Source organism: Rhamphochromis sp. 'chilingali' (assembly GCF_963969265.1).
Source record: "Rhamphochromis sp. 'chilingali' genome assembly, chromosome: 3".
In the NCBI taxonomy this organism is placed as follows: Eukaryota; Metazoa; Chordata; class Actinopteri; order Cichliformes; family Cichlidae; genus Rhamphochromis; species Rhamphochromis sp. 'chilingali'.
In genome coordinates, this window is record NC_137931.1 from 7,430,923 (window position 1) to 7,456,489 (window position 25,567).

General features: G+C 42.4%; 1 protein-coding gene across 4 annotated transcripts in view; it reads right to left on the reverse strand.

Annotated features, from left to right (window-relative positions):
* pard3ba (par-3 family cell polarity regulator beta a) overlaps positions 1–25,567 on the reverse strand; it is a 207,335-nt gene that overhangs the window by 60,320 nt on the left and 121,448 nt on the right. For all 4 annotated transcript variants that reach the window (XR_013971013.1, XR_013971014.1, XM_080877580.1 and 1 more), the window contains exons 18-20: positions 24,118–24,333; positions 23,234–23,441; positions 20–130 (exon numbers count right to left, since the gene is read on the reverse strand). Coding sequence is in view for 2 of the 4 variants with exons in the window: in XM_080877580.1 (XP_080733706.1) it covers positions 20–130; positions 23,234–23,441; positions 24,118–24,333 (535 nt within the window). In the remaining 2 variants the exon portion in view is untranslated. The remainder of the gene's footprint in view (positions 1–19; positions 131–23,233; positions 23,442–24,117; positions 24,334–25,567) is intronic.

Genomic DNA, 25,567 nt, shown 5'->3' on the forward strand with positions numbered 1-25,567 from the left:
GGTTTTTTGTGATTCATACCCATCTCTGTCATCAGGGATCCTGTCCAGCTCCTCCTCACTCAGTGCCTCCAGTTTGCTCTTTGAAGCTTTTGCTGCATCTTTGCTCTTGTCTTCCTTCTTCTTGCCAAACCTGGAAACGACAAGAGGGTGAATTTGATCATCTTAAAGCCTCAGGCAGATAAAACCGTGGTGCTCTTATTCTGAAAGGACGGTTTATGGGCTTTAGTATCCTTTTGGAGACTTTAATGATGAAACAACACACTTCACTCAGTCAACAGAGCATGCACGAGTTGATGAAAGAGGCGGAGAGGCTCACACAACATGAAAACACCACACACACACACACTCTTCACTTTGCATCAGCTTTCCAAATCTGCTAGACAAACTCATTGTAACTCCTGTGCGTTCATTAGCGGCTGTGCCTGGAAAAAGACTGCTTAATGATAGATACGGTTATAATGTCACAGCAGGAACTGACAATCCTCACTTTGTGTACGTGTGTGTGTGTGTGTGTGTGTGTGTGTGTGTGTGTGTGTGTGTGTGTGTGTGTGTGTGTGTGTGAGAGCTGTCATGTAGCATATGGAGTATGAATATTTTAACATTTTGTTCAATAAAATAGCTGTTACACCGCAGCAGTGTGTTATCCTTTCCTTATCAACTCTGCCATTACGACCATCATCATCATTATCATTCTGCAGTCTTATTCTCTCGTTTTCGCAGGCAGAACATACTCGTCGCCACCTCTCTTCGACTTACAATGAATCTCGTCTTCGCGATTTCAAGAAATTAACTGAGCCTTTTGCTCTAAATATTTCATATTCTTCCACCTCTCTTTCACATCGTCGTTCTCGCCGAGCCCGCCACCCTCTCCCTCGCTCTTTTTCGCTCTCTTTCTCTCGCCGCCTCCGCCTCACCCGCCAACCCGCTTCTCTTTTTCTCTCTCACCCTCTCCTTCCCTCTGAGCTCCCGCTGAGCCAATCTAATGTCTGTGTTTATCTCATTAACAGTGAGGCACTTCTCATTACTGCTACAGGCAGATACGTGGCCTGAATGGTAACCCGCTGGCCTGGCCAAGTGGAAACCTGGACAGGGATGCCACATTGGCCTGGCACCATCCTGCAAACCAATTAGAGTTGTTTTTTAGCTAATCTACCCGCTTCACTTGTACCTGTGTGGGTGACTGCTGCCAAAAGCAGGTCAGATATTCACATTGCTCGAGTTTTACTGTGAAAGATGAAAATAGAGACGCCAAATCAAATCATTTTCTTTTGATATGCACAGTTTGTACTCACGAGGTCGTAAACTCATAGGATTACCTACTTTAACATGACATTTAAACTCAACTCGATTGATATTTCTTTGTGCTCGTGTAACATTTTTTTGTTTTTTATGAGCTTTATCATTCTAAACAGCCATAAAGCCGGTTTCCTACAGCACACACAGATGGCCTCGATAAGCACTGCTATGCTAATTCCTAGCACATAAACATGCCACTCTTTAATCAGAATATTGCAGCTTTTGTCCACGTAACCTGCCTTCACCACTAATTCAGTCTCTGGACAGGACTCTCACATTAGCTCTGTTAAAATTTAGTGATCCAATCAGTAGCAAACACATCCTACTGGGCCTTCAATGGTGCACTATACTGAGGAGTGATCCAAATGAGCGTTTCAACTCCCCAGAGTCAGACTGTCAACACTGACTTGTGCTGTAACATACTGATGCAACTGAGGGACAACCTTCCTCATGTATAGCATGAAATTCAAGGTAAAATGTAGCCACTCTGACACACTGGGGTTGATCCAGCTCTCAGTGGAGATGTGAATGTACATGTGGTCCGAACGGGACTAATCTTAAAAATAGCACAAGTGCCAGCGGCCACATTTAATCAAGTAGGATTTGCATTTGTTTAAGTGCAGAATTTCAGATTGGACCTTGTATAAAACTAATAAAAGAGTACTAAGATTAAACTTAATTAACTAAATATTCAGTTTTTTGATAAAGCTTACAGTTGGGTCTGGATCAGGTGACCCTGAACATCCCATAATTATGCTGCTACAGGCTCAGAACTTCCTGTGACTCACCTCTTTTCACTCCCCAGGGGTTTTTCCTTCTCCCACATTCTATGTTTTATCTACATACACATCCTTTATTCTTTCCTCTTTCCCCTCACACCTTAACCCAGGGGTGTTGAACTCCAGGCCTCGAGGGCTGGTGTCCTGCAGGTTTTAGATATCACCCTGGGTCAACACACCTGAATCAAATGATTAGTTCGTTACCAGGCTTCTGGAGAACTTCAAGACATGTGGAGGAGGTCATTTAGCCATTTAAATCAGCTGTGTTGGATCAAGGACACATCTAAAACCTGCAGGATACCGGCCCTCGAGGCCTGGAGTTTGACACCTTTGCCTTAACGGATCACACCAGAAGACCGCAACTCCCTAAACCTGGTTCTGGTGGAGGTTTCTTCCTATTAAAAGGGAGTTTTTCCTTCTCACCATCACCTAGTTGTTGCTCACAGCTACTGAATGCTGCAGGGTCTTTAACTTGCAGTGTAAAGGACCTTGAAGCAACAGTTGTTGGGATTTGGCACTACATAAATAAACCTGAGGTGAAGTGAAGTGAATTAATTTACGTAGGATTGTTTTACTACTGCTTGGTAAACTGCTTTCATCTGTGAAACTCAGCACCATCTGTAATAGTGATTTTTGGCTGACTCGACCTCTTCTCAAGGACCAGTAATTTGTCACACCTGTAGCTTGGAACAAATTCCATGTTTGTCATTTATATTAGGTCAAGAAAAGGAGTGACCTCGTGCAACTTCAGTGTTGTTCTATTCAGCCTAAGCGGAGCAGGGGTCTAATCGACCAGAATAAGTGGAAACACTTGTGTGGCTATGAAGGATCTGTAGGGCAGAGCCCATTATCTCCTTGACTCGACAAAAGTCATGGAAGGCATTACACTGCAGTATTCAGAGGCAGAGCAGCTGGAGCCGTGGCGGGTAAACTGAGCCTGATGTGCAAAATATCTAGCGTTCCCCTTTAAGCAACACTGGCAGAGTTTCACACTGATCTTTGAGCTGTTTTGGGAAGTTTAAAATCTGTCATCTGCAACATCCGTGTTTTATTTTTCTTTCGGCGATATCGCGGATGCTAAGCCCCTGCTGCTGTAATGTTTTTCCACCTCTCTTCCTAGAGATCACTTGCCACAGAAACAGTGTGGGCGCTGCTGCAGCATCTTTTTTCTACCCTACAGATTTTTTATTTTTTTTTTACTTGGAACTATTTTGATTTTGATTTTCTAAGCACTCCCACATTATGCAGGAGCCAAAAGCAGACTAGCAATTACCTCAGCGATAACCATATAAAAATCAGCATCGTCAGAAAAGAAATATCAGCGCTGTTCATCTTCTATGCATCAGTGGACATATAATTATATTACACATAAATATATGATTATCCAAAATCCCAGGTTTAGTCGGCCGAGCTGTTTGCTAGATTCACACCCCCACCCCTCCCAGCCCGCCTTCACACACACACACACACACACACACACACACACACACACACACACACACACACACACACAGCGCCTTAATCAACATTCTGAGGGGGCAGAGGTCCTCAGTTGGACCCATCATTATATCTGCATTAATTAGGAAAGCTTCTTCTTCTCACTGTATTGTCTGAGAAAAGATGGAAAGAAAAAGAAAGAGGGTGGCACAGAACAGGGGTGGGACTCCCAATTAGAGACGTCTACCTTTCCCATCACCTTATGCGTTGTTCATCACCAAACATCCCCCCATCGTTTCCCTATTGCTATGAAACTAATGTCTGCTTCTCTTTTCTCTCTCTCTGTTTTTTAATTACTTTCTTTTTTTGTTGTGGTTTGTTTTTTTAAGCTTCCTCTGTATAGCGCCGGTTTTGCTCTGTCACTGGTTCTGAAATGTGACAGTTAATTTCCTGTTGCGTGCGAGAATGAAGCTGGATAAAAATGTGAAAATGCACCAGCACATTTAAAGACAAAGAACCTACAAAAAAAAAAAAAAGAAAAGCTCTATGAGCACAAATAACACAGACACAGAGACACACACACACACACACACACACACACACACACACACACACACACACAGCAGTAAACTAGAAATAAACAGATTGTTCACAAAAAACAGGTAAGCGGCTGCACACACTAAAGAAGACAGCATATACATCAACAGAGGTAACGAACACACAGTAACTCTGCAGGGAACTGCAAACAGTCTCATGGAATAGGACATCTCATTAACTTAGCATTATCTACCTACACAACCACTCCATCAAACTCTCATTAGAGAAAAGTAGGGGGTCCTTGTGAGTCAGGCTGCTCTGGTGTCCCATTTAATACACTCCCCACTGACACAGGAGTTACTGGGAACCATTATTAGGATGTCGTTGTCATTATTAACCCGCCGCTCCCACAGCCGCCCTGGGATCACCTTGGCAGGCCTGGGACGGTGAGAGGAGATGATGTTGCCTGTTTGTCACTATATATAAAGTACGGTATATTTGTCATGGAGTAATTTTGAAATGTTTGTCTTAAAAAGTTGGTTTTCTTTGACAAACAGCTAATGCTTCACAAAGGCCTTTCCTCTTTTTTTCTTCTTCTTCTCCACTTTGCAGCATCCTAATTTGGACAAACGCTGCAGTGAAATTAACTCATGGTTCAGCAAGACATACTGGACAAGTTCATGCTCCCAACTTTGTGGGAACAGTTTGGGGATGGCCCCTTCCTGTTCCGACATGACTGCACACCAGTACACAAAGCGAGGTCTGTAAAGACATGGATGAGCACATTTGGTGTGGAAGAACTTGACTGGCCTGCACGGAGTCCTGACCTTAACCCGATAGAACAGCTTTGGGATGAATTAGAGCAGAGACTGTGAGTCAGGCCTTCACCTCCAACATCAGTGTCTGACCTCACAAATGCATTTCTCTAGGAATCGCCAAAGATTCCCATAAACACTCCTAAGCCTTGTGGAAACCAGAAGAGTTAAAGCTGTTATAGCTGCAAAGGGAGGGCTGCCATCATGTTTAAAACGTGTGTGAAGACAGACAGGCAAATAACTTTGGGGAATATTGGCTGATTTTCCTTTTGTTATTTGGAAATCCTATAAATAATTGTATATTTATGCACCAAAAACTTTCCTCTTTTTACTTCTTCTTATGGTTTCCCTAAATTTCATGTGAAAAACCTTAGTCAGGCATAACAGATGATGACTAGTGCACTTTGCAAAACTGACACCCTAATTCGGACCAAAAGCAGTCAGCTAGGTGCGCCAGAATCTCAGCTGGTAAGAAACTATAGTGACTGTAATTACTACAGCAACTGTCATTCTCATTACTGTGGAAGAGAGGGGGAAGAGGCGTAAGAGCTCAGTTAGCCATCCTCTAATGAGGCTCTATATGTAACACTAGGATCACAGCTATCCTGGGTGGTGATGTCACCAACCTGACCTGTGCAATTAAAGCTCTAGGATGGAGGAAAAGGGCCAAAGGGAGCAAAAAGAGCTTGCTCCATCGGATAAATCGTTATATAGGATTTCTTTAACATCTATCTCAAATTACTGCAACAAACTAGAAATCTCATTTAGAGCAGCTTTAGATCTTAACGTTTTCCGTTTAAATAAAATCATCTCTTTACTTCCATTCTCAGCATTAAGGCTTCTTTGTTCTCTGCAATTGTGACAACAACTCTGATGGTGTGCAGTTGTGTGTAATCTTAATAAGCTTTCCTAACGTGGTGCAACAGGGAGCCAGTGGGTGGTTGGTTATCAGCAGGCATAACGAGGGATGTGAGAATGCTGTCTGCTAGCACCGTGGGTGTGTGTGTGGGCCCGTGTGGAGGAAGCCATGTTTTCACAAGGAGGACAAGGATTTAATTGACGCTTGTGCATGTGCACATTACGTGTGTGTGCTCACACGCTTGCAGGCTTGATGATACTTGTGAACACCTTGCCATTCCACATTTGAGTTGAAGCGCGCGCGCACACGCTCACACAGAGACACGCTAAAGCATCACACACACAACGGCAGAGCGCTGCGGCTCATCACTGCGACAAAGGTGGTTTAGCATTCTGTCTACAGAGGAAACAGATTAAAGAGAGAAGAGGAGCAAGGAAGATAAAAACAACTAAATGAGTCCAGAAGAAAGGAAGAAAAACTACTAATACAATATCTGTATAAAACTTTAAAAACAAACAATCAAGATTTACAGCGATAAAAGCAAATGGAAACATTCTGATAATGAAAGAACCCACTGGAACAGAACAAAATGGGTAAAACGAGTAAAGTTAAACATTAAAAATTCAAGTCTGGTAAAGTCAAGTAAATAAATGAACAAGTTTAATCATTATAGCTCGACAAATAATACTTTTTGCTTCAACTTCAGCAAATCCTTTTTCTTAGGATCTGGTCGCACGGGCCCCTGGTAACCGCTGGTTGTTAGGGAAAAAATGAGTTTTCCCCAACTGGTTGGCGAGTAGCTGCAGGACGTTGCTGGCTGTTGCAAGATAACATCTATCATAAGAAAGTATACAATATTGCACTGATAACCTCATTGCGATTGCTTTGGCTTCTAGCAAACACCCATAGTTAAAGAAAGAAGACGGCAGCTTTTCTGCAAACACTTGCCAACTACCTGCTGAGTGGTTGCATGACTATGAAGAGTGTGATGCAAATGAAAACGGAGAATATTTCCCTTGAAAAGGTGTTAAAAGTTGTCCCTTACCGCTGAAACTAACATGTTTCAAAAGGTGAAACTTTTAGCTTAAAATGAAACTATTTCCTTTTACAGCTTGCGTCGCACTTTTTTTAAGATTCACTACAGCTCGGAGAGCAAATCTAATAAAATTTGATGTCCTTGGTGAAGCTCCCTCTCCACAACCAACTTCAACTTGCAAAAGCCAGCAACCACTCACCAACCGGCTGGGGAATGCACATTTTTCTCTAGTGACTGAGGGTTGCTACAGGGTCACCGACTGATCTCTATGACTGCGTAACAGAGGCCTCATTGAAATAAGTCCTGCTCCTTAGAAGCCTGAACACAAGAACCGCATTCTCTCCAGTTTGAAGTCGAGATTGGAACAGCCCAAAAACATCAAGCTGGAGACCTCAAGCAGAAGTCACAAACATGCCAACGGAAATATCAGGACACAAGAGAGGCACAGGCTTAAAACTGACCCTAAATAATACTAGCAGCAAATAATAAGACGCTAAACCTGATGCGATGCATTTTTGTCTCTACCAACATATGTTAGTATGTAACTATGGCACCTCTGGACTGTTGGCTTTGCACATTCTGAGACTGAAAATCTTTGTCAGTGCAACGTTTATGGGGTGAAGGTGGGTTGCAAAGCGGCTTGTTAAATGGAGTCCTATCTGAGATACATCGATTGGATGATTGTAAGGGTCTCAGCGGAGCCATCAGCTGATGTCGTCTGACACTGAGATCAGCTGATTGAGGCTCTTTGCATTAGTTCTGTCTGTCTTTGAGGTGAAAAAAGGTTGGAGGAGCCTTTACAGGGGAGGACTTATTTGACATTATATTTGATACTGCATCAATTGAGGCGCCAAGGCTAGTCGGGCTTCTTTTATCTGTCTTGGAGGGAAGTAAAGGATATATTACTGCGCTATGCTACATGGAAGGAAGAATAAAGGGTAGAAAAGACTTTTTGTCAGAGGACAAACTTCAGAATGAGGCAACTTATGTCCTGTAAACATGTGCTCATCCCTGTTCTTCTTCATAGTGTGTATCTCTACGATAACTGCTTCCATACTTTAACCTTAACGTCTGAATATCCTCAAAGATTTCTGACTGAAAAAAGATTTTGTTAACACATAACAATAATCCTGTGTTGTGGAGTGATCTGCCATCTGGCTGGTACACTATTAAAATCCTTCTGTAAACAGGCGAGCATGTGAACAATGCCACTTATACGTGATGGTAAAACCATCACATGCATAGCATGCATTGTTTTCTAGTCTGTGTTGACTCGTAGCGTGTTACCACAAAAAATAATGATTTCTTGCAACAGGCTTGTTATGTCCTTTTCAATAACGAGGCTGCAGATAGCTCAGAGCAAGTGAGAAAACTGGCCAAATCCTATTCGCCCTGGAGAATAAGAGCAAGGTATAAAGAAGCAGAGTGGATAAAAAGAGAAAAGAAAGCAAGAGAAAGGCAGGGAAAAAAAAAAAACAATGAGTAAGTAAGAAAAGAGGAATTAAATGAGCAAACCAGAAAAAGTGAGAGCCGGCTAAATAGCCCATCTGCCTGGGAGAATAAGCGAACAAGAAGGAGGCAGAGAAGAAAGAGAGAAAGATGAGAAAAAGTGAAAGAGAAGACGAGGGATGGATGTGTTAGCCAAAGCTCCTGTGAAAGTGCAGCTCGGCTGGGGAGGAATAAGGAGCTTAGGAATATATAGAGGGAATGCAGCTGCGTTCAGAGGCACAGGGAGAACAGTTAATCAGCCAAGCAGAAATGTTATCGCAGTAATTAGATTGCTCTGTATGTATTTGGAGAAGAGTGCACATATCTCAGTGGAGTTTTCAGTAAAGAAAGTAAAGGAGGGGAAAGATATGAGGCGAGTGAAAGAGAAACAAACTGAGAAGCAGACGGAGAGAGAGAAACAGGAGAGATGGGAAGAGGGGGGGAGGAGATTAACAGAGCCGTGATGTAACACGGTGCCTTCTTCTCCTGTTCTGGCGAAGTGGCACTGCTCAACAGTGAGACCCGTCGGAAAATATTTCAGGCTTCCAATAGACAGAATAGCACTGAGGGCAAAAAATAGACAACAAGTGCTCTTTAAAATTGGTGTGGTTTCCTTGTGGAAGTGAGGATCGGGCTACAAGTGGACTGCCGCCCAACGACGAGGTCACGTCAGGCCGCTGGAAGCTGGCTTTTGGCAGACAGCTAGGCCAGCCAATCCAGGCCTCTCTGAAGAGAGTCCCACCTTTGCTCGATAATGAAAACAGCCAGCAGGCCATGAGCTTTCCCCACCGGGCATAATTCAATCTATTTATCTGACTTTCCCTCCATATGCCCTGCACAGTACACCAGCAATTTGGCCCAAATCAGCTTCCATTGATGCCGGATACAAGCGCCGATAGGACTGGGATGAATCTGTAGCTAGATCCACCCAAGTGCTAATCGTAGTTAAAACAGCTTCATTTAGAAGGCATTAATAATGTAGGGAGGAAGATACAAGTAGAGGGTATAAGCTATCTTAATATTCAGTTCTTTAAAGTACTTTAGCTGAGCATCACAGCAGAAGATAATTCAAAGATCATGGAGTGAGGAAGGGCACAGCATGTAGCAAAGGAGAATAAAAGCTCAGTAGGACTTACGGACCAAAAGCAAGCCAGTAAACTGACTCTTGCATGAGAACGTTTTGCTACTTCGCAATGTCAAAGAAACTACGGTGTCGTCAACAAGCTGTAACGCAAGAGGAGGAGGAGCCGCCAAATTTCCTCTTCAAATGAGAGTAATTTAACACCTAAAGGAGAGAGGCTCGAGGCAGGCAGGTATGAACGCACAGCAAGTTGCTCTCAAGGGAGCAGAAAGCATATGGAAAGCTTGTCTTAATCAACGCCTGGCCGGTCCTTCAAGCACTGATGCTTCAGTCAGACAATAAGTGATGAAGAGAGGGCGGGAAGAAGGTGCTAGGATAGAAGGAAATAGGAAAGGACTGAGAAAGGAAGGGTTGTCCAAGAAAAAGATGAAGAAGAAGAAGAAAAGAAAGAAAAAAAAGAGTGAGAAGGGATGCAAGCAAAAGTAAAAGGGAAAAGGATGAAGGGAGAGCAAACAGAGGAGATGGAGTGTAAAGTGCTGGAGTGCTGCGCCGTCCAGGGGCTGCCTGGTGAAATATGGGCGTCCCTTTAATTGTTTGCCTTCTGATATGTGGCATATTTTAGCAATTCCACATAAAATCTGTCCCCCCCAGCAATTTGTCTTTTATTTCGCTCCCCACTTCTGTCAGGGAAACCATTCATATTTAACAAGACCACTGGGCTATATGCCTCCTTTTCATACTCGGCCATTGTCTGGGCAGTACATTCAGCCAGTGCACTGACCTCTCCACTCTTTGTTGCACACATAGCTGGACTGGCCGGTGGGCCGCTGGCGATTTTTTGTTTTTATGGGCCGATGGATTTTTTTTTTTTTAGGAAGGGTATATATAATGAAAGGTGTTGGATTGGCCAATTGGTCATGATCGACTCTGGGCTGGACCAATTACAGCCGAGGAGGCTGGATGCACCCTCCCCCTTGTTTAGCAATCACGTGATTTTCGCGCATTGCATGCCGGGAACTCGTGGCAAAACAATCCAAGTACCGCATCAAATGCAAGCGTTTGCAGTACCGCAAAACGTTCATTCTCCGGTTCCAATACCTTCTTGTTTTTTCTTTGCCGCACAAAAAAGGAATGTACAAAACAAAAGGAGAACAATGCCGGTCCGTACAAAGACAGACTCGACGAAAAGACAAAGAAAAATACGAGGAAAAAATCAAAGGAGTGAAAGGGTCAGACCCTTAGGAGCACACAGAGTGGACAAAAGACGTCAGCGTGCTGCCCAACTTTCACCACGCTCATATTTATAATTACACGGTTCTTGGAGTGAGTGCACACACTCATGAAGTTTAGTAACTTCAGGTCACTGCAACAAGCCCAGGTACAGTTTACCGACGGATGGGTGCAGGACCTTGAAATGCACCGTGTAGAAAGTAAAGACCATCGTACGTATCATAAGTTTACCAGTCTCACAAATCGTCGTCATAAATACACATTCCTTAACCGTTTATTAATATAACCTTTGAGCTCAATGTTAATTAATTAGTAGTGGAAATAATTTCTGGTAGCATTACAGAAATGTAGCAGTGACAATAATATTGTATGTTTTAATCGCACTGGACAATTAGTGATACAAAAACCCTGTTTTATCCTGTGAATAAAAGTATATGTTTTTGTCAATGTACCATAATAACAGAAGCGAAACGCAATATTGTGTCAGGACAATTCACTATTTATGCACAATAAATAAAGGAGCATAGCGCGACAATTTCTGTTCAGCGCCAGACTTCCTTGTAACCTATATCACCAATTATGTTAAGAAAAATGACGTATTAACTACTACAAAACTCTGACCTTTGTGGGAATGCTTGGAGCAGACTAACATGTGAGCTGGAGTGTTCTGAGACGTTATATTTGGTATATCCAGACCATCCGTCGGCTCTTACTTCGGAAACATGGCTTAAAAAATTTCTCTTCAACGACGTAAAAAAAAAAAAGATCTCTTTACCCGTCGGCTTCCCGTGGCTGTCATGCGACCAGCTATTGCAGTTAATAATACAACAGCTTCTTGCCATTTTTTGGGTTTCTTTTTATCGCTGTGTAACTGAGTTCAATTGAAAGCCTGCGTGCGCTAGTACCTCTTGCCACAAGTTCCCAGAATCCTTTGCGGTTTTGCCCCTGAATGACGTCACATTTTCAATCTTTATCCTGGTGGGCCGGTCTCTAGTCAAAATGCCCGGGCCGATTTTTTGTCCCAGTCCAGCCCTGGTTGCACACATCACACACACGCATGCATGGATGCACGCACACATGCAATGAGATATAAACAGATTAAGATAATGAAAGCTAGGCACATTAGCATACACGATCACAAAGCCTTTATCTTGCTTGGTTTGCATAATACTGCACTTAATCTGACTAGAATCACTGGTTTAGATGGTCAGTTCACACAAACTACAAATAAGAACTAACCATATCACTTGGTTATTTTCCTTTCATGTTTTTGGTTTAAAGTTCTGTGGATTATTTTAACAGGTAGAGTCATTTTTAAAATCATAACTGTGGATGTTGTGGTTCAAACTGAGCATCAGAATGGGGAAGAAAGGTGATTTAAGTGACTTAAATCGAAAATGTAACTCAAATAGCCACTCATTGCAACCAAGGTACGCAGAAGAGCACCTCTGAATGCATCATACCTTGTAGCAGACACGCTACAGCAGAAGAAGACCACCCCTGCAACTGTGTGATGCTATGATGTCAACATGGACCAGAATCTCTTAGGAATGTTTCAAACGTTTAAAACTGCAAAAGCAAACAGTATGTCTTAGGTTTCAGGTTCACCATAGTAGGTAAAGAAGACAAAGTTTCTGACAGGATGATAGATTTAGATGAAAATCTACAAAAGTACTCTATTTGGCCTGATTTGGCCAGTGGTCTGAAACCTGGCTTTTACTGGCCTAGGCAACAGAAGAACACACACATACATAGATTTAAACTCATTTTGAAAAGTTCCGGATGCTTTAAACCTGGATGAAAGTGAAAAATCTGTTTTAATACTCCTGGAAACCACCTGTGAACTTTGTGAATCATAGAAATTCTTCACATTTTCCAGCTGCAGGCTTGGAAGCAAAAAAAAGGCTAGGTCACCGTGACTCCACATGAGAGCCACTGGCAGACTGAGAAAGGTTAGACTACTGGCTCCTCCGGCCCTTCACACATCCTCATACAAGAAACACTTAACCTTCTTGGTGTGCAAAGCAGAGGTCGTGCTCTGAGTGTATTTTAGTGGGAGATACACGGTAGAGGGGAATAAGGAAACCCTCAAGTAAAGAGGAATACTTGTGCGCTTGTGTGTTCTTGAATATGTCTGTCATTAGCACATTAAATGACAGAGGAAGTCCATCCATCACACATGGCATGGCTGGAGAGGACATAACTGCCAGTGGAGGTGTAATCACTTCCTGGCGCCCGATGCTTTGAGCACATGTACATCCAGGAGTTGGTAAGATCACATGCTAATTGGTCGTGACTGTTTCCTGTGGCCTCGTTGAGACCTTTAATTGGCCGGTGAGTGATGGGCAGCTGGCTGGTGAGATGCCGCTGAGCCGTCTGGATGATACGAATGCGTCTGTGCTTCGAAAGGCCCGTCCCTCGGGGTCAATTCAAATGTCATAACTCGACGGGGACTGATGGATCGTGAAAGCGATCAACGCAAATGGAAGCCTCGTCTCACTGTCTCATTTTGTAATTACCGTGTGGCCAATATTTCTCAGGACAAATGTAGGTATTGTGTTCCTGAGCCGGATGACTCACTCAGACTTTACCAGTCGAAAGAAAGAAAAAAGAAAAATAGGGCTTCGCCCCTAATGAGAACACAGCTATTTGAAAACAGTGACAGCAACTCTATTGGCTGGCAGAACTGCAGAGAACATTATAGAGTAATTAGTTCTCTGAAGATTGCTTCTTATGTAACATAGGGTGTAACATACTAATGAACAATAATAATAAAAAAACCTTATCTGAATAAAAGAGTATACACCCGGTGGCCTCCAAACTTCCCAGGGAAAATCTGGAGGTAAACAAGTTGTTCAGAAGCCTGTAAATAAAGTAATTAATTCCTCAACTGCTCCACTGGAGCTCCTTCACGGTCAAGCTGCAAAGGAGTGAGTCGGCATCCTCGCCTCACCCCTCCCCTACCCGCCCAACACCAGAGCTGTAAATAAGAGAGGGAGAGAGAGCGGCTCTGAGCCAAAACGCTCTGGTTGGAGGCAGGTGTAGCCGGGCTATGAAAAACAAGAAACATAAAAAGCTTTTCGTGTGAGAAGAGAAGGGGAGATTTCAAGGGGAAGGCGAGTCAAGGGGAAGCGTTGTAGCGACAGAAAAAGGGAGCGAGGAGGACGGCGGGAAGGAACGGCGGAGGCGCGTCGCGACTGCCCCCTTTATCAGCTGATATATATGCATGAGGATTTCCTCATCATCTCCACTGTCAATTTCCCGTCCCTCTGATATTTGACTGACAGCTCGCATCAACACCAATAAACCTGCGCATCATTTCAGGAAAAGCTGCCCATCGTGCTGAATGGAGGGGAGAAATGGAGGGAAAAAAGTTAATTTGTTTTCCCGCCAGCTGCCGACAGTGATAGCGTCCGCGTCTGTTTGCTTCCATGGCAAAGTTGTAAATTAGAATTGTGCCTCAGTACCAAGTACAGGAAGCTGCTTCTGCTGCGAGAAAGCTCATTTCCAACAACGGTAAAAAGTACTTGGCAGCTTTTTATATGTAGGGCGACCGGAGACTTACCGGAAGCAAATTGAGCACAATTCTGAATTATGACAAGAAAAATGAAATAGCTGTCATTTTAGGACTGCTTTTTCCTCTATGGAGGGTGATTCACTGGTTGTTGTTAGCAGTATTTTAATGTAATAGCGTGTAGCTTTAAGAACCATGCTGGTATTTATATCTGGGACCGAGTACATTTGTCACCATAAGAACACACACAAAAAACAAAATGACGAGGCCAACATATCCAAATACTAATGCCACACACACACACACACACACACACACACACACACACACACACACACACACACAGTAAATTCCAGGTTGTTCTACTCACCACTCACAACTAAAGCTCAAAGCAAATACAAGGACTGATTTTCTTTCCTTCACTGCAGCTTTGAATTAATCACAGTGCACAACTTGCATCAGGTAAAATTGCAAAAGATTTGCATGTACCTCCCTTACATAAACGTACCATTACCAGAAATGCAAATATTCGAAACCCATATCAAAATTCTCCTGCCTAGTAAAAATCCATAAGTCCCTGGTAAATTTCCAAACAGTTTTAATCAGAGCAGTTGGGCTTTTGATTAAGTCACAGCACAATAACAGCTGCGTTATGTGTGCGTCGCATAGCCCCTCACAACCTATGCAAAGCATTTGATTTAGCAGCTTATGCTATGCCACTGGAAATGTTATGCTTGACTAGATAAACAATCTATTAAATGATTCCATCAGAATCTTCCTGACAGATCTCAAAGATGCTTTCAAAAGGTTTTCCGTCAGAGATTTTGGTCATTACACAGTTGCTGCAGATTTGTGGTTGCACATCCACCATGTTCCTGGCCTGTGATCTGAGATCTGGTGACTGCCGAGGCCATTTGTGACCACACCGCCATGTTCAAGAAACCAGTTTGAGACGATTTGGTGAGCCTGTGTGAACTGGAGTTTCCCATTCTTAGCTGACAAGAGTGACATTCAGTGCGGTCTTCTGCTGCTGTAGCCCACCTGCTTCAAGGTCGGATGCAAAGACGCTCTTCTGCATACTTTGATTGTAACAAATGGTAAATTGAAATATGGTCGCCTTCATATCAGCCTGAAGCTGTCTAGCTGTGAGTGACACCTGGTGTAGTCGTTGCACGTGTTGTGCATCCAGAAATGTGGAGATGCTCTTCTGCATACCTTGGCTTTAATAAATGGTTATTTGAGGTACTATCCTCTTTCCAGCATCTGCATTTCACCTATCAAAACAGTACGCTTGTTCTCTGGCCTCTGGTAAAGAAACATAAGGGGATGCTATTCACCAGGTGACCTAAGAGTATCCTGCCTCCTTTGAAATCTTCATGGTCATAAAATAAAAACTATTGATTATTATAAATAATTCAGAATTATTTACTCACTTTTAAGACCCATGTGGAACACACTCCAGAAATCTGAGTGCTTTCTTGATGGTAATGCTATTTATACATATGCTTCCTCCTCCACCTTGAATATTCTTTATTCCATTTACTACAGGGTGCTGCATTTTATTACCAACCACTGTATCTTATATAAAAATTTGAGATGGTCCTCTTAAACAAACATAAGGGAGCAGTGCTGCTTGATGTTTGTTTATTAAAAATTACCCAATTACCTCTGCTGCCTTGTTAAGATTTAAATGTAGTACTTACAATGCCGAGTCACAGGAAGTTCTAACACTAGCTGCACCTCTTATTTACTCTACAACTGGGTTCAGATACTTTGCTGCATACAAATAGGATTAAATACAAAAGTTTGAAAACTACATTCTCTTATTTTATTTGAGGATTTTATGCATGAGCATCACTCCTGAATAAGATTTTCCTAAATTTCAAAATGTCCATTCTCATGTTATCTTTGCAAAGGTCTCCTTTAAAAACAGGACACCCTGATTTCAATGAGATTACCTGTTTAAATAAAGGATTTAATAATAATGCGAGCCCTCAGCTATGCACGGTTGCACTCTCTCATTTTAATTCAGCCAACCTTTGCTCAAAGTATACAGCAGGGAGAATATACTCTGCAAGGCTTTACATTCCCTAGGAACGTGTATTTAAGGCAGCCCTGATTAGTAAGCGATAGCTGCGAGTTCCACGCCTGTCAAGTGTGCAAAGAAAGTGATTTGTGGTTTTGCATACATTATTTATGGAAAGATAAAGAGATGAATAGAGGGAGTGATAATGCTTATCCACAAGAGATATCCTGTGTGCAAAATATATGGCCTTACGCATATTTTACAAAAGGGAATACTAACATTAATAAATACTGTCTTGCAGACTCCTTTCTGTATCAGCGCAGCTAGCAGCCCTTAAATGCCAGATGAGATGCTGGATCAAAGAAATCCACCTGCAGTGCATTAACCCAACGGTGGGATTAGGTAATGCACCTCCGATTTACCCCATCACAGCTTAGAGTCACTGCTGTGAGGCACCCACACAAACATGTCAGAGGGATTTTGATATGCCTACCAACACGGCTGACAAGTACAGCCTATTCAAGATTCCTTTCCCTTCCTGCTGATCTTAAGGTCACTTGGTGTTTAAAGTCACTGCGGCACTGTTGTGGCCTGTTTCAGTGCTCCACATTACTATTATTTCGCACCGATGGTCGGCCTTACTTTCCTGGTTTCTTTCAAATAAACAGATGGGCAGTGACAACCATTCATACCAGAGCAGGAACAGAAAAAAATAACAGTCCACAGAAACCTCAGAGTAAAGGAATAACACGCCCTGCCTCTGTTTAACTGGCAGGAGGTTTCTTGGACTAGTCATTAGCACACTTGATAATAGAAAATTAGAAACTCGAGTGAATCCATCGAGGACTCTGAAGCTAATTTTATCCAGTGTTGCTTAGTTAAATCAATAGTTCACTCAAGGACAGAGAGAAATGAACTGGGAAAGAGATACTCAACCATAGAAAGCTAAGTGAAGCAAAACAGAACAAAGAAAGGACATTTGAGGACAATCTGAGGAGAAAAGGCTCATCGGGAAACTAAAATTGGAAGAGCAAAGGCTCGAGGAACAAGGAGGAGGAAGACAGGCGCACTTATAAGAGCAGTAATCCATCAGAAATCATCAAGCGTCGAGCTCCTTCAGTTTGACACCGAGACTTTGGTTTTGCAGAGCACAGCCCACCAGTGACTACCTTTTCCACCCCGCACATTCTGCTGCTCCGCGATAGGATGAGAGCGGAACGGACGGAGCTAATTGGCTTGCGTCACTGTCGGATTTCTTCTGCGCCGCAAACAGAGGAGCGGGGGAGAGGATATACTGTACGATGCCGTACGTGGGATTTGTAAACAGCAGATCAGAAGCGTCGACTTTCATGTCCCTTAAATGGGTTGAGGGGTGTTTGCGTGCGGTGGCGGCAGGAGACGTGCTGATAGCGACAGCTCCACATTGATCCTGACTGAGTGACTGACGGGACACGAAACAGACGGCGTGTGTCAGTGCCCGGCAGGGCCGGCAGCGGAGTTGAGCAATGACACACCCGGTGACTGGTGTGATGAACGCTCAAGCTGATGGAGTTGCATGAATCTGTGTATAAACACAAATCCACATTTCAGTGCAGACCGAATGTCACTTGGGAGTGAAACGGGGAGCGTTGCACACAACCCTGACCTCCTGATTAAGTCGTGCTGGATAAAACCATAACATGTCTAATCCTTCATGAAAACAAGACCGGGTCTGAGCTCAAGCAGTTCAAGCTGTACACACAAGAACAAACGCCCTCAGCAACTTTCCAAGGCTGAGAAACTTGTAAAAATATCACTTTGGGGAATGGTGAGGAGGGAGCTCTAGCTTTTACTTCGAGATAAAAATAATATTGTAGGCAAAGGTTTTATTACAGTCCAAAAGTGGAAGATAAATATCCTTTTTCTGATAAGGACATCTGAAACTCCTGACCAGGCTAACCTGTCTTGTTCTGCAGATATGGCGGCGACGTTGAGAGAAAACATAAGAGCAGCCTAGTGTTAGTCTTTCCGCGGTCTGTCAGCAGCACGGCCCCCGAGGCTAAGTCCTGGGCAAAGACTTCACTGCCGTCTGCTGAATACAGACAAGACGAGCAGTCAAGCGCTACTGAGGAAGGTCTGAAGGGCACTGCCATTTGTCTTGGCTTATTTAGCAATCAGGGAGACAAGACGCGAATGGGGCTTTGTGAGCACGGTGATGAAAAAGAGGAGAAACCGCATCCGAGCCCAGAACATCTTTAACCTTAAGACGGTGTGTCTTTTTTGACACTTTGTTTAATTCGATGGGAGTTCTGTTTTAACCCCCCCACCCATCAAAAAAACTGGCAAACGTCCAAATCAGTTTGGACTATTTGACAGTGAAACAGAAATCAGGAAGCAATTTCATTACAAAGTCGATTTCACAGCAGTCCCTGAGATTCAAATCAAATCACAACCGGCTTGTAGAGCGGGCCCGGCTTACTGTACGCACAAAAAAAGACTCACTGTGGCGACTATAATGCTCAAATAATTACTAAAATACCTGCATAATTGTTCTGTTTGTATGCTATTGCACAGTTAGAGACCTTGCATGGGCCATGCACTTCTAATATGCAATAAGTGTATGAGAATAAAGTTAGAAATTAAATTAACCAATAGCATAATTGGTATTTCCCCCCAGATTTACTCTAAATATCACAATAATACCTTGAATATCTCTCACCATGACAGCTATAAAGAGAAAATCGGATATTCTGACCACCGTATGCTAAATCGTGACTATTTTTTGTCAAATAATGGTACAAAATATGTGCTCCACCAATTTCACAGCAATTGGTGGAAATATATACATGCAGGTGCTTAATAGATTCCCCTGCCAATCTGACTTAACGGAGTCACTATTTTACAACTCCCTACGGTGGTGCTTATCAAATGAATGAGTCTACAGTAAAATGAATGGAAATTAATGAACCTTTAGGGGGGAAAAAAGAGAAATTCACAGGGGGATTGGCAAACAGAGGAGGGAAATAAATCAGCGCCTACTTAAATGAATAACTGGACTATTAAATTTGAATAATAATACACACACACACACACACACACTCAAAGCACAATGACGTGAATGAATCCATAATTACAGTTTTACACCTTTTTAGGTGCATTTCTATCTAAGTTACACTAATTTTGATATCATGCGTTATCGTGGGTAACATATCATGACAGTATTATGTGGTGAGTTAAGGAGCATTCCCACTGTGTCGCGCTCAGTGACTCGATTAATGTGCTGAACTGTTACATTGAAAGCATCTCTAGGAAACAATTCTTACAAAAAACGAATTTTAAGCCCTCTTTAAAACCTGAAACTCGAAATAAAATTCAATTTTTTGGAAAATGGAGTGTTTATTTAACTTTTTTGACAAATTAAACAAAAAAAAACCAATATTAATTTGAATATTTTAGTTTTAATTGGTATCATATTTGCTACATCTGGCATCTTTGGTAATCGACTGCTAAAAATTGATTGTGCATCTTATTTTGGTTCTTCATGGTGGAAAAATAAACCACACTGATGATGTCGACGTCTCAAAAACACACAAAAACTGTATGTATCAAATGATACACTAGGTGTTAATGGGTTAAACAGGAAAGGCTGCTGCTTGGCTGGCCAATTTACCATCGTGTGCATTTCGATTCAATAAAGACTACATGGATTTTTCCAAAAGGATATTCACCGTTTTATCAAATGATGTAATTAATTTTTTTTACCTTAAACAAACACGTTTCTTAAGGCAAACTGCTGCACTCATGTAAAATAACAACATCTAGGCTTTTAAATGCAAGGCCATGAAACAATACAATGAGGATCATGTATGAATTTAGAAAAAATAAATGTTCCCACAACAAATATGTGATTTCCAGAGGTCACCGTATATCCAGCTGTTTGCTACCCAATGCCAAAAACAACTTGCTCTTCAAACAATGCAGCAGCTAAATTAAATATTTACGGCCACTGGAAGGACGGGGCCGGCTTCCAGCATTTGTCGTGCTAGCTGTTGTTGTGCACACTTTCATTGCTGTGGTAAATTGAGGTCATATGTTTATAATTTGCCCTTTTCCTAATGCTGCCATTGGAGTAAAATAACATTTGAGAGCTGCAATCAGATTGAACAGTGCAATACTCCAGCTAATTAAGTCATATTTCAAGTTCAATAACAATCAAGCTGGACGGATAAAGGCCAGGGAGAGCGCGAGAGAGAGGGGCGAGTGTGCGGCGCGACAATCTGGAAGCTTTTACAATAGTCAGGCTATTGTTGAGGTAGAAGAGGAGTCCAAGTCTGTGCAAGAGACCAGCAGCAGGCTGGTTTTGATTGTTTCCGACTACTGTGTTAAATTAAGAGGGGGGAAAAAAGAGCGTGGACATAGTGAGATGTGCGAGCCCAATGACAGATGCATTTTACTGATACACCTGAACTTGAACTGTGAGAAATAAAAATAAGTGAAAATTGGCAAGTAAAGGCAAAGAGACAAGGAGAGTATACACAAGGCAGGAAGAGAGAAGCGAGGATCCAAATGCAGAAGTACAAACAGAAAAACGAGGAGTCCTTGTGCAGCACATGTGTAGAGCTTCATATAAACACAATGTGTGTGGCGCAGAATAGGAAACAAAACTGTCTTTCCTGGGTAAATCCAGCTCTAGGCGAAGTGGATTTCAGCTTTACACTCAACTACAAGCTGACATGTGCTCTTGCATGTACCTCCTCCAAGTGTGTCCTTCATCTTGCCCTTCCCAGCCCCGGCTCGACTCTCCCCTACCGGGCTCAACGTGTGAACATCTCCTCCATTACTGCCCTTGACACTGTGGCCGATTGGATTCTTATCTGCCATCTGTAGGCCAACGCTCAGCTCGCGCTATCTCTCGTCACAGCCTAATTGAATCTCAAGTGTTGGAAGTGTAGTGATACACTGACCACACCGTGTCACTGCCAATAGATAAGGATTGCAGCTGGTGGGATTGGACCACCGCAAATCACGATGGGGACATGTTGATAAGGGGGGTGACGAGCGGTTTGGGTCACTACTGTGCAACTTTGCTTGGATTGAGAAATAATGGATACCCTCCATTACTGAGAAGGTTGTGTTCACATCCAATATCCAAGATCCCGTAATCCTGCTGTGCTCGCAGAGGTAATTTGTTGAAACTTAACCAAGAAAAGTAAGACATAGTGCTGCTTCTGTCCATCGATTCTTCTGTTTACAGGAGGGATGCACCTGATGTCTGTTTCCCTCACAGCTACAAAATGCACATCTGGTTTTAACCAGCAGGCAAACCTAAAAATAAAAGACTAGTAGAAAATAATACAGATGAAAATCAGCTCAATTTAAAGAGAACAATATAAGTAATGCTGCTTTCAGATGATGCTATAGCTTGAGCTTTAGGAGTAGTTATCTGGTTTGTTCTAGCTGTTAATTTTCTTTTAAATTAGAAAATATTTGATTTAAAAAAAATCAAAGCAAAGCCTTTTAAATGGTTTTGTTTCAGCTAAAGCTGTAATGATAATACTATTATTATAGAGTTAGGCTAATGCTAACTGGTGATCACTGAACATTTTCCCTCCTCATCTTTTTTTTTTTTTTCAGTAATTTTGCATTTTGCTAGGGTCAGTGTCCCTCCTGGTACCATGAGCTGATGCATAGGACCCTGCAGAGGTTGCACAGATAGTCCAACTCCTCCAGCATGGCACATCAATATGTGCCATTGTCAGAAGGTTTGCTCTGTCTCCCAGCACAGTCTGTAAGCGCTGGAAAGGGCCGTAAAAGGCCCATCAGCAGGACTAGTATCTGCTTCTTTTTGCAAGGAGGAACAGGACGAGCACTGCCAGAGCTACAAAATGACCTCCAGCAGGATGCTCGTGTGAATTTTTCTGACCAAACAATCAGAAACAGACTTCATGAGATTGGCCTGACGTCCTCTAGTCGTCCCTTTGCTCGCTGTCCAGCACCGTGGGGCCTGATTCGAATTTTCCATAGAATACCAGAATAGGCAGGTCACTGACTGACACCCTGTGCTTTTCACAGATGAGTGCTGGTTCACCCTGAACACATGTGACAGACGTGAAAGCTGCCCGTAAGAATAAGTGATGGTCTGGGGAGATACAGACCTATATAGACGTCAACTGATCATCTCTGGGACATGTTTGTGTCCATCCGACACCATTAGAGTCTACCAGGAGCTCTGAGATCCCCCAGTACACTATCTGCCGTGTCATTAGGACCATGCCCCTTGTCAGGCACGCATACAAGCACGCGGAGGCCATACAAACTACTGAGCACCATTTTGAGTTGCTGCAAAGAAATTGCAATGAAACTTAGTCTGCTGCATCATCTTTTCACTTTGAGTTTTGCCGTGTCTTTGAATTCAGCCCACTGTAGGTTGATAGTTTTCATTGCCATCAAACAATGTGGCATCCTTTCACTCCTGACACATTACCTAATCCATCAGCGCAGATACCCAGCATGACTTCGTTTCATTGAGATCCGATATGTTTTCAAAGTGTTCCTTTAATTTTTTGAACAGTGTATATACAAAAGGCAGCACATTCCCCAATTTGATTGCAATGGGTTAATAAAATAAAAATGAAAAATTAATATGTCTCTGTTTAATTACTTAGAAATGTAATTAAACTTGGAAAACCAGAATAAAAGCATATTACACTGGCTCGGTTTGTGCTTCTAGGATCCATTAATGTTCCCATCAGTCGTTTATAGGACACTTATTACCACCGTGCCAATTAACATGCTTCACTCCTGCCAGGACACGCATGAAGAGATAAAGCTAATGTCAGCACCTTATTTGACTCTGGAACTGTAATTGCAGAAATACAAAATGTTTCGTTTAAAAGTGTCAGCTATTGCCTCAAGTGGAAAGAAGTTAATTTGTGAGTGCTATTCAATCCATCTGCAGTCAGCCAGCGACCAGCAACAGGGCTCATGTACATATTTAACTAATGTTTACATCTTCATTAGGTTCTATTTGTCAGAAAGTCCATGTCAAGTCATTTTTGTTGATGACGGGAGCTTTCAACTGGGGAAGCCAACAAGTTACAAACTAGTTAAACATCAATTCGGGATGTTAAGTATTCGGACCTGAAGATCTCCTTACCTTAAGATGCCAAATCCTTTCTTTTTGGTCTTCTTCTCTGTGTCCTCCACAGAATCCAGTGACTTCTTCCTCCCTTTGGTCTTCTTCTCCTTCTTCTTCCTTTCATCCTTCTTCTTCTTCTTCTTTCCATCGTCTGCATCCAGATCCTGGCGAGACGAGCTGCTGGCGGGCGTTTCGTGACCGGAGCTGTGCTCTGACATGTCGTCGTCTGATGAGGGAAAACAATTCCCACGAATAGGATAGGTTGGATGGCAGAGGTCAGAGTAGATGCACAGACAACAATGGAATATGTACTCATAGATATAGCTCCGAGCATTACAGGCAGCCTTTGTTCTTATGCAAGCCCCTCAGGTGTAGCAAGATACCAGGAACACAGATTTGAGGGTTTTTTGGGTTTTTTTTAGTTTTATCTTTTGCAGCGTTGACTGTGTGCCTAAAAAAAACCCTCAAATCGTAACTTTTGTCCACACTCCAGGATTTAATTTCCTCATATGTTAATCGCACACATCCCTCATCCCACACGTATGTGTGGTCACAATTTAGAGCATTAAAAATATGCTGCTGTAAGACATAAAGTTGTTCTTTCCAAATTGCTGAGTGGATAAAATCATGTAGCATTTCATTAAGGTACTTAGGCTAAGCACTGTACCTTGGCAGGCCTCTGGCTCTTTTTTGAGTGCCAGTGTGTTATAAAGCTTAAAGGATGTGCACTGGCAGCGTAGCCTCTCATTTAAATGGGTACAGTGTCTAGGAAGGAATCCCAGTCGTGCATTAAAAGGGAACATTCCTTACAGTGGGCAGTTTTGTTGTGTCTGCTTCTTGTTTTTCGAAAAGATTTTTGGTAGTAGCAGTTCAACATGTCTGCTTTTCTCCTGGGGTCTTACCGTCTTCAGAAGGTCCGTCATACGACTTGTCAATGGCGATGCGGAAACTCTGGTTGCATCCCCGCCCCCGGACCATGTGCGGCCGTGGGCGATGAAAGGGCACGTGGTCTTGGATGTGACTCTGCTTCGCCTCAGACATGGCCGTCTGCAGGCTCTCCAGGGAGCTGGACTTCATGAGGCCCAGGGTGGGGCCGAGTGCTCCTCCATCTGAAGGCTCTGCGAGACAGAAAGACACTCCGCCATGACTAATTCATCCCAAAGCTAACTTCAACATTTTCCACTATTCCAGCACATAAAACAGAGGAGGAAATCCAATGAAGAGTATGAAAGAAGCCTGGCTGATGGATGGAGGATGGAGGTTTGCTTAAATTTAGAGACGCAGCCACTGCTAAATTGACACAAAGACTTTATTCAGATCACAAGCTTTTAGGATAAGCTAACCCACCGCTTGCAAAACATTAAACTTGAACCCATCTCCTCAAATAATATTTCCTTATTTAAAGAGCATCTGCATTAAACTTTTTAAACTCTCAGAGCTGGCTACAATTTAATTTGCCTTCAGTGTATGTAAGAATTGGTGTGGGGGCTGGGACTGCAAATTCCAGGATTTAGACGGTAATTTATCCATTAGTGTTGTTGCTTCTACAGGCAGAGTTATCATTTAGGTAATACAGAAATGGGTCTTTTGTAAGAGTTGACACTTAATTAGCTCATTATCTATGAATCACCAGGAAACATAATCAAGCTAAGTTTGCTATTATTACACTAAAATCACTGATTATTGAACTAACAAAAACAGTAACCTTATGGTTCCTCCATATACAGTACAGTAACTACTTACTACTTAACATTACTTAACACTTACTTCCAGAAAAATGCCTTTATGGGGTATGCTTTAGGCTTTTTATGTATATCAGAGACTAAATGTAAATCCTGGAGAACATTCAAATCAACTAACACATAATAAAACTTCATTGTATGGCATGAAAGTTGGGAAATATGTAATGAAACTCAGAATGTATAGACTTAAACTAACAATACATAGAAAGAAAATATCCATCTTTTAAAAAAGATGGATGGATCGAAGGAATGCTAGGAATGGTAATTTGCGGAATTAAATTTTAATAGCTGGAATAAAAGTCTTAATTTATAGCATAAAAATCAGAACGAAAGCCGGAATATATAATAGATTGACTGTGCAGGGTGCACCCTGCCTCCTACTCAATGTCAGCTGGGATAGACTCCAGCCCAGCGCGACTAACTAAGAAAAGTAGTTGGGAAAACAGATTGATTGAAGGAATGACACGGCAGCAATGGCGACTGATAGAATAGAGCCAGAATACATCAAATGAAAGATGGAAAATGTGGACTAAAATTTAAATTCATGGCATTAAAGTCATTATTTATGGAAGGAAGAAAAATCCTGCTCTTACAAACATTTTAAAGTCCA